This window comes from Helicoverpa zea, chromosome 13 (assembly GCF_022581195.2).
Source record: "Helicoverpa zea isolate HzStark_Cry1AcR chromosome 13, ilHelZeax1.1, whole genome shotgun sequence".
In the NCBI taxonomy this organism is placed as follows: domain Eukaryota; kingdom Metazoa; phylum Arthropoda; class Insecta; order Lepidoptera; family Noctuidae; genus Helicoverpa; species Helicoverpa zea.
Window position 1 is genome coordinate 2,423,925 of NC_061464.1, and position 10,467 is coordinate 2,434,391.

At 32.9% G+C, this 10,467-nt stretch overlaps 1 protein-coding gene across 1 annotated transcript; it reads right to left on the reverse strand.

Annotated features, from left to right (window-relative positions):
• Positions 1–9,038: 9,038 nt before the first annotated feature.
• Positions 9,039–10,032, reverse strand: LOC124635834. Its single transcript, XM_047171788.1, has one exon. It carries the CDS (start codon positions 9,908–9,910, stop codon positions 9,260–9,262), a length of 651 nt encoding a protein of 216 aa, XP_047027744.1. The 5' UTR covers positions 9,911–10,032; the 3' UTR covers positions 9,039–9,259.
• Positions 10,033–10,467: the final 435 nt, after the last annotated feature.

The following is a 10,467-nucleotide window of genomic DNA, read 5'->3' on the forward strand; positions in this document are numbered from 1 at the left end:
AGTTTGTAATAAGATACCCCTAAGCCTCTAGCATCGTCTTGCTTGATGCAAGGACCTTGAGGAATACTAATATTATAAAGCTGAAGAGTTCGTTTGAACGTGCCAGTCTCGGGAACTATTAGACATATTTGAAATATTTTTCAGTGTTATATAGTATAGACCATTCATCGAGTGCGCGAGAAGTTTGCATGTATAAAAATGACTAGACCATTCAGCTCGTATAGGTTTTCGAAGGCGTGCTTCATTACTTACTTACGAACTTTTTAATCTGGAACTGGTATTTAACACATAACGTTCAAGTATATGGTAAGCGTCGAACCGCCGACTACTAACAGCGCCTGGCGGTTGGCATAGCGTGAAAAACAATTGTTGGCGCCGACACAAAAAACCTAGCATGCAAATCGATTTTACTAGCGTTTAAATTACCCTACTTTTAAACGTATGTTCGCATAATAACCGTTCTTGTGTTGTAATCTTAGATGTGCAGTGAATACAACCTAGGTGTTATCAGTATTATCATTACTCATATTATAAATGCGAAGTAAGAAGTATTGTATGGATATCACTCTTTCACGTGTAAACTAGGCACAGGTAGATACTGGATGGATTTTGGAGAAACTTGCCAGTAATGTAGGTTCATAAAATTATAGGCTACTTTCTATCCGACTTACCTTCCGAAAGCATGTGAAACCGCTGGGGGAAGCGAGTACCTATCTATAAATTAATGATTAGTCTTGTTAAAATTGGTCTGTTTTTTACTGGGAGAATAATTAAATTCTGCATTTGAAATTGTAATTTTACTCTAAGTCCTATCAATAGAGGTTTTCTAAGGTCATATCTACAGATGCCTAAGTATCAGTAACTGCATACGAAATCAAATAGGGCTACGAGACTAAATCGGCGAGCCTGACTTTGTGTCAGTGCCAACAACATTAGCATTTAGACGGGTTCCCTACAAATTGGTGATTTGTGATTACCTATTCTGTCTAGGGGAGACAGGCTGCTGCTTTTTGCAGGCGAAATTGGGAAATCTTCATACGCTTAAATATACATGTTCATGAAAAAAAAGTTTTAATTGAGGTAGGTACCTGTACAGTAAATAACATAGGTAAGTACTGACACTAGGCACGCCATCTGTAGGTATTGATCGACAGGTAACATAAAATACTTAGGTACCTAGTTTTTTGAAAGTTTTTGGTGAATGTTCATAAGTACCGCAGAAATGATCTCGGGAGGAGCTACAAGTAGTAAGTACTTAAGTACTTTCTATTATTATTATTACCTAGGTACGTCTAACTAGTGAAAGGAAGTAAAAATCTTATGAAAGAAGTTAGGTAGTCGTTCTGAGGCAATGCCTGATGCCCGGTAGACTTGAGATACTGTGTTTTTTCTTAACAAAACTAGGTACTACCACAGATTACTATAATCTACTACCCTTGTAACAGATACTTTCTAGCGCTTCATATTATATTTATGTTTTCTTCTTATGATTATTTATGAACCTCCTGTTCATTTGAATCTTGAAATAGCCAATGTAAGTATTTTAATGAGAATTCGGGTATCTACGTAGGTATTAGCCGCCGAGAGCATTGAACCCAATTGAACCGCTTGAGAGGCTACTCGGTACACAGAAAATCATTTATTGCCTTTTTTGCCGTAATTCTAAAAAAACCTAGCTGTTTTATTAAGATACACGATCTCCATGAATACAATTGAATGCTAGTTTATAAAAACCTGAGTCTTTGTATGACTCATAGTTTTTTTCTGATGCTTTAATCCGCATGAACAACATTTGTAGTCGGGAAGGACACAAAAAATCCTACTTGAAGGAACTTCGGATTGCAGCGTCTTGGCTAATACCTAAGTAAAATGTTCAATAGTATGACAAGGTCGGCAGACACGCATGCTAAGTAGTAGCTAACTTGCGGATTTTGCTAAGTCGTTCAATATTTATGAGAATGCCTGTCCGTCTAGAAACGAGAAGACATAAATTGCCGAAATGTTAAGACATCAATAAGGTGTTTTGAATTAGGTAGAACTAGCTTTCCGCCCGCGGCTTCGCCCGCGTGGAATTCGGTTATATTGCGGTATAAATCACAACTATAAGAAAACTTCTCATTCCCACGGAAAAATCTAAGAAGCGCGATGTAACGCTGGATACGATGAGCTACAGGTTAAAGCGCGAGATATCATTGCACTTCTTACGTATCTTAAAAAAAACAACGTCACCACGTTTTAAAAAGCTATCATTCCACTTCTTACGTATTTTAAAAACACATCGTTACCACGTTTTAAAAACACCCAGCGCCATCTATCGCATACCTCAAGAACTAAATAACTTAACTAATACTTATACCAATTAGTAATTCGTTGAATTATAGTTATTTCAGGATAAGTAGATGTAAAAAAAACAGTTAAGACGATAAAACAAATTGTACGTCATCCCTCGGGAATTCCTCATTTTCGAGGATTCATTATCGTATCATTTAGCTTCTAAATTTATATGTTCATATTCGTTTGCAATATATAAGTAGATGTAAAACAAAACAGTTTAGACGATTAAACAAATTGTACATCATCCCTCGGGAATTCCTCATTTTCGGGGATTCATCATCGTATCATTTAGCTTCTAAATTTACATGTTTATATTCGTTTGCAATATATTACCTTGTTTTAAACGACACACAGCGCCATCTACAATCCATCCATCAAGCAAACAATATTTTTGTTTTCCCTCGGGAATATCTATTTTTTTCGGGATAAAAAGTACCCTATTATTTAATCCGGACTTCTAACTTTACGTCTGCAAAATTTCAAAGCAATCGGTTCAGTAGTTACGGCGTGAAAGCGGAACAAACAAACAAACAAACTCACTTTCCGATTTATAATATTAGTAAGGATTTATTTTTGTTCTTGAATAATAGTTTTTAAATTATTTAAGATGACGAGCAAACTGCTGGCTTAGCTGAAAAACATAAGATGATATGTATGTACAGGCAGGTTTTCAATCAATACTTCCCAAAAAATATAGAGCTTAATTTCGAAAAGTGACCATTTAAAAGGTGGGTTGTGTCAAGTAGGTACCTACTCGAATATCAGACGGCTCGACTCGCATACCGCCTACAATACATTATCCTATCTGTTTCATTTCAACCACATCGGTGATAGTTGTTACACTTCAAACAAACGATTTCTCTTAACCAATTCCTGGAATAAAGTAGAAAGAGAATCGAGTAGGTAGACCAGGCAAGCTTATTCATTCTAATAAAAAACAAAACTCATATCGAAGTCTTTTTATTACATTAATCTTAATTACAAACACAATATTGGGTATCACAATTTTGGCGTTCTTGTCGCACTCGATTTAGACAATCATATGGGTGAAATATTTGTTATTTCTTACATAACGTATTAAATTCGTCTCGTGACGTTATTTTTTTCCACAATGCCGAACAATCTCAAAAATATTTACCCTACCAATGATTTCTACAATTTCAGTCATATAATCATAAATACATTTATATAGGTAGGTTGACTACGTGTCTACTTTAAATACCAGAGCATATATACACATAAATAAATATGGTATGTACATTACACAATCGTTCTACTAACATTTACCTACGTTATAGTCATTTTTTACGAAATAACAAAAAGGGATTGGTCGGTTTTAAGTACAAACACCAACTTACAGGTTCCTAAAGTACAGAATATTAGACTATGGATATTAAAAAAAAAATGACAAACTTAAACAGATTATATGCGAGTATTAAAACAGTTCAATAAGAAGAGAGAGAGACCATTGGGCGTCTAAATTACAATGGTGGCTTATTTCTAAACTTTAATTGATGGTAACAAGGTAAAATTTATTTTAATAAGATACAAGTATTCGGATTATACTTATGCTTAAATTATAAGTACTTATTTGGCTAGACAAAATCCAGAAACTAACCTGGGTCTATCAGTTGAAATTGAAACGGGGCGAGTACTTTTAACGAATTTCTACGAATGGGTTATGTTAAAACCTTAATGTAAGTAGATTCGTAGAGCAGCTATAGGTAGGTACGATAATACGATTACCATTCGCGTAAAATTAGATGAAAGATCACTGATACCAAGATCAGTGCAGAACAAGATTTTCTATGAAATTGATATAAATAACATGACTGGTTGGAAAGCCAATAAAATAAACAAAGCAGTGTGTCGTGAACACAAAGGACAATACATGTATCTTTGATCTAATATACAAACAAAGAGCTAGCGTGAATATCGTTTTTTTTATACAGTAAATTATCAGAAAAGGCTTCGAACTATGTACTCTTGCTAGGTAGGTATTTGAAGAACTTATCGCGTCAATAAGAAAGTTCTACATGGGTATGTTGATCTCCATACTGTCATGGGTACTTCGTTTGCTTCGTAATAATCGTAAAGTACTTAATATAATAAAAATTGTAAAATTCTAATTTTACTTAAGTACTTTTCATGTATAGCTTGGGTAATTATGAAAAAATATACATGTTTAAATAAACGCGTACAAGGCCAAAATAGGAAATAGGTGTTATAAATTCTTAGGAAATGTTGTTGAAATACTTAATTACAAGCAAGACGTAAGTATGTCTTTTTGCTGCACCATTCACTTCCTGGCTTGGATTCGAGACAAAATATCACTGTTTCTTTGAAACAGAATATTTGTGATATACATACAATAGAATTATATTGAAGTTTAGTATCGACATCGCCAGGCAAAATATTCTTGTTGATATTTTCTCGGAAACACGTCAAAGTTACAGACTTTGTATAATGTTTAATACATAAGTGTTATGGAACCTATAATGCACGCTTGCTTTGTCTTAGGTACGGATCATTAATATTATATACTTTAATCAAATTATAAACGTTTCCATTTTTAGACTGAAAATCCAGAGTTATATAGTTTGTGCTTAACTGTAACTGAACTGACAACGTAAGCTTTTCCTTCCATATTTTAATGTGGCGTACCTTCCAATGTTCTTGGGTTAATCAGGAGTTCAGTGGAACCCATAAATAAACTGACAACACTCGTAATGTCAGTTTAGTCTACGAGATTAAAAAACAGACTATATAAATAAATGAGGTTGCATTCACCTGTATGTAAGTTGTACTTCAGTCACTACTGAGCATATTCCAAAATTACTTTCGTAACTAAGTATTATTTCTTAGTGCTCAAAAACTTTAATTTACGTTACAGATTCCGCTGTATAGTACCCTATCCGCCTAACTCTGAATACGAGTTGGAACTCAAAGTGGATGATATAGTGATTGTTTCGAAAAAGCGAGGCGATGGCTGGTACAAAGGTACCCTACAAAGGACTGGTCGTACCGGCCTATTTCCCGCCTCATTTGTACAAAGCTGTCCGCCCGAATGACAAAGGCCTACACCTTCGAGGTTCGGAACTCTATTTTAGTACATAAAAGTGATGGGAACAGGTGATTAAAGTAAAGGCCCAATATATAGCTCCTATATTCTAAAACACGGCATTATTTTTTAATTGAGTGAGATCTGTTAGTTAACTTGTCTATGCGTAAATTATATATGGTCGTATTGCATTGTGAAATATACTTGCTTGTTTTCAGTGATCAAATGTCGGAATAAACAATATTCACCGTAAAACAAAAATGAATTATTCATCTTTTTTAACGATTGCGTTTTTTAACTAATATGTAAACAAACGTATTAGACAAATTAGCTTGCAAATTCGCTCAGCACTTGATTTCCTATATACATTACTTATTTATGTATACTTTTTTAAGTATAATTTTCAATTTCATGAAGAATATTGTCTTAGTTTCTTTCAGTCTTACTGGTCTCAAAATTCGGTCACATTTTTTTTGGTTTTAGGCAGCTAAAAGCTATCGAAAATATCGAAACTAGATTTGTGTTATAAAGAAACGAAACTAAGGATACCTGAATTTTTTTTCTTAAGTGGAATGAAATAAATTTTGTTTTAAAGGTAAATACAACTATACATTGTATAGTATGGATTTTGTTAAGGGTTTTGATACGAATTACTTACATTCAATGTTTAGATTTTCAAAATGTCACAAAATAATACTTTTTAAAAATATGAATGCCCATAAGTATGGCAGTTTTAGAATATTCTTCGTTTTTTATTATTAATCAACTCAGAATTTAAAATTTCACAATTATAATAGATTTCTTCCTACATATTTATGTCACAATAGATAAGACGAACATGTTGAAACGTATGTGCTAATACTCATGAACCTTTTTACTTTTAATTCACAATTTTTACATTTTTGGTCTAAACTTTATTATTGTATTTCTAAAATCATTATGACTGAACCTAACTGCCGACTCTATGTGTAAATATACTTCAATTATTATTTAAAATGTTATTTTTTTTAATCAAACAATGTGGGCCAAATAAAGAGTCCATGATAAAAAAAGTATTTTTGTAGTATTAAAATAAAAATGATGATAATATTAAAGTTGTGTGGCGTGTATATTCTGATCTTAATTTAGATGTATAGCTGTTATTAGTGAATTGGTGTTTGTCAATTAGAGACATAATAAACTTTATGATTAAAGTTATTTTTGATGACAAATTATTTTGTTATTTTTAGTACAAGTTTGATTTATTTTTCGTGCATCGGTTTAATGATTCATATTGTATCATGTTTTTTTTTTTGTTGTTAATTCAATTTCTGTAGTAGAAATGAACTTGCCACTTTTTTTTACTTTCTCATGTCTCTAGTTTTAAAACACTCTTAGCTTTAAACACCCTCGCGCGCATGGAAACTGCATCGAATAGTTTTACAAACATACTTCAACTAGCCATAATAATATTGAAGGAAATATTAAAAATACTAGTACCAGTATGAATCATTAAACCGATTGTGCCGATGAATCATTCACCGATGAATCATTAACCGAGTGCGACGACCTCGATGGCGCAATGGTCACCATGCCGGACTGCCGAACCTGAGGTCCCGGGTTCGATTCTCGGTTCGGTCAACATTTGTGTGATGAGCATGCTTGTTGGCCGTGGTCTGGGTGTTATGATATGTATTTATAAATATGTATATATGTAGCTATGTGTAGTTTATCAGTTGTGTTAGCACCCATAACACAAGTTAATTAATAACTTACCATGGGGCTAACTGACCGTGTGTGAAAAGGTGTCCCGACATTATTATTATTAAAAAAGTATACTTGCAAACAAATTCAATATTTTGAGCTTAACACAACTTACCCTTAGTAAACTAAAATAGTGTTATTTTTAAATATAATTTTACAATTAAACTTTAGGATTCAATATACGCTTACTATTTTTTAACATTATTATATTATTTTTGTTTTAGGACACTGCCATATTATCGTTTTCTATACCTTTGATTTTCATTTTGATATTAGTTTTAAGTACTATACATGACTTCAAGGAATAGGGTAGTTACATATTTTAACTAAGAAAATGTTTGATTGAACTATTTATATAGTAAATAGTAATTTATAAAAAAAATGTTTTACTTTGGGTTTTAAATAAAATTTTGATGAAATTAAGACTGTATGATACCTTAGTTTTTAGTATGTAATGTTAATAGGTATCATCTGGTAATATTATAAGTATATTTAACCATTTTCGGAAAACTTGTTTTTGCTAATAAGTTATAAGATAAATATTTGAAAATGTTCGTTGTTGTACCCATTTTTGTGGTCTGATGTGTGTTAACTTAGTAAGATGAATTTTTACCTGAATTTATATTCGTTCGAGATTTAGCGATGTTTGGTGTTGACAAAGATGTTATATTTATCATCACTACAAGTTTACTGCAACTTAGATAGATAAATTTTATGCAGAAATCTCTCGGAATTGTTTTAGCCTAATTGAATTGTCTAACTAGAATACAAATAACCCATTATTTAAGAAATATTCCAAATTCAAAAAGTTTTCATAGATATTGTACCTACCTAGTAGCTGGATTCCAAATTCAAATAAGCATGGTAGTGTTTTTTTTTTAAATTATAATTGTAATTTTACCATCAGTCCACGATCGAAATGGTGTATAAAAATGGTCTTGATTTTTATCTATGGAACAACAGCTCAACTGCCCTCTGGGTGTAGTTTTAGCACTATATAGTTAATATAGGAACAATTGTACATTCGATGTCTTCTATCTATTTGTATAAAGAGAAGTGCATGAAACAGGTATATTAGCCCGTTAGTTTAGGTAAACTCGTTTGTTTGATATTTTAATACGATATAGGAGATCGCACTGTTGATTTGTAGCGAATTGTTTTCTAGATTTGTATTACGACACTATATGAACATTTTTTAGTTTTACTTCTGAACTGTTTTTTAAATGACTTTCTCGAACATTCTTTTTGAAATGTTTATTAAAAAGTGAATTATAATTTAACATATACCCAGTTGTAAGCATATCGTCATTGTGTCGTAATATAAATTATAAATTGAGGAGTGTAAATACACTATTCCTAAATAGTGAACATTGATTGTTCACGAAACTTGTTGTGAACTGATTTAAAACGTATTTATTTTATTTGATAATGTGTACTTTTAGTTGTAGTACCTTTTACAACGAAATTTGTTCAATGCTCTTCTCTGAAAATGGGACACAAATGTTGATGCTCTAGGAAAAATATATTTTATTGAAGTGGCAGCAACATTCGATCAATTATTTATTGAAAATTTTAAGTAATTATTTTTTTAACTGCCGATGTCTTTCCTTGGTATTTTTATTGTACTATCAACTACTAAATAGTGAACATACCTTATTGGTTTGACAGTTGAGTTTATGCGATGTACCCACCAAGTGACTCTTTGATCAAAGTGGAGCAATTTGTGTCCATATTGTTTTGTATTGTGCGCTTCTATTGTAAATTTTAAGTGAATCATATCGAAGTTATAATTAGGTGATTTCGAAAAGAATTAAAATTTCTTCTTAACAAGTATTGTTTTGTTTTTTAGACAAGCAAATCGACCGTGAACCTCAGTCAATTTTCAAAGAACAAAAAAGTACCGCATGTTAACTTGCCCGCAATACTCGCGATAATTTGCTTATTTAATTGTTATAAAAGGCTGACACAAAAAACAGAAATTATTTATTAAACAATTTTTTTGTCACCTGCAAACGTAGCTGAAGAACTAAACTAGAATTGTAGACTTAAAAAAAACACAAGCTAACACTATGCTTACTATTGCTTACTAGAACAAACTTTAAGATTAATGAATAGAAATTATTATAGTTCATCCTTCACCAACTTTAAGATCTCGTCCTCATCTTGGCCCCACTCGTCAGGGTTTGACGTCATCTTGCTGATAGCTTCCATGCGCCGCTCCATGGTCACTTGCTGCAAAACATGTTCCATCTTTATGTGCATACAGTCGTTGAAAACCGACGCGTACTCGCAAACCTCAAAGATTTCCTCCACTGCTTTCGTACACTCCCCTATAGCAATCGTCAATCTTTCCAACACCTCACTATCTGCACCATACACGGCTTTGTTAGCCTCCAACAAATGCTCCTTACTTATCTTATTATTCTTTATAATCGAATTCCTTTTCAAAATACACGCAACAAAACATTTTCCCTGTAACGATGATTGGGGAATCCTTTTCAAAAAGTGTTCGACGTCCGCCATTGACGCTTTGACTTGGCGCGCGCATTCAGTTAAGTTTTTCCGAAAAGGTTCTACATCCTCTGTCATTTTGTTATATCTTTCCATCTGTTCTTCTTTAGTTAACGGCGTGAAGGAAATAGTCATATAAAACGCGAATGAAAACAGTAAGAATAAAACACTGGCAAATAAGTTTGTTGAAGAATTATTCATTTTAGCTCGCGCCTTCTCTCGCGTGCGTCTTGTTTTAATCTTCATTTTATTGTAGCACATTTTTATTAATTGGTTGTTAGCGCCACATAAGTAATTTGTGTTATATTGACCTAACTGTTCTGATGCAGTTGGAATTTTATACTTTTTAACTTTTATGTAGGAATGTTTTTTTTTTTACTTCTTTCACCAGTCTTATGCTACATATATCAAGGTGATTTCAAGCGTTCTGGCAGAACTAGCATTCTCTATAAGTACCTAGGTATATACCTCTATAAGTAGGTACCTAATAGAGATCTCGAACTGCTCGACATGCCGCTGAAAGCTGGGCCATTTGGTAATGCAAACTAGTCTGTACAGGTACAGATAACCGATTTAGTAGGTAAGTTGAGTAAGTACCAAGATAAGATATCAATCAACTTTTAAGCATAACCGACAGATGTAACTAGTATAAACAGAAGAATGACGTGTCCTAACAGAATCGCGTAATCTGAAGGCAGTTTACGATTAGGAGACGTAACCACACGTATGCGATAACCGATAGCTTTGGGTTTATTGTTCTGTACAATAAAGAAACCGACTCTGACTTAACGAGCCCACGCTACCACTTTTTATGTTTT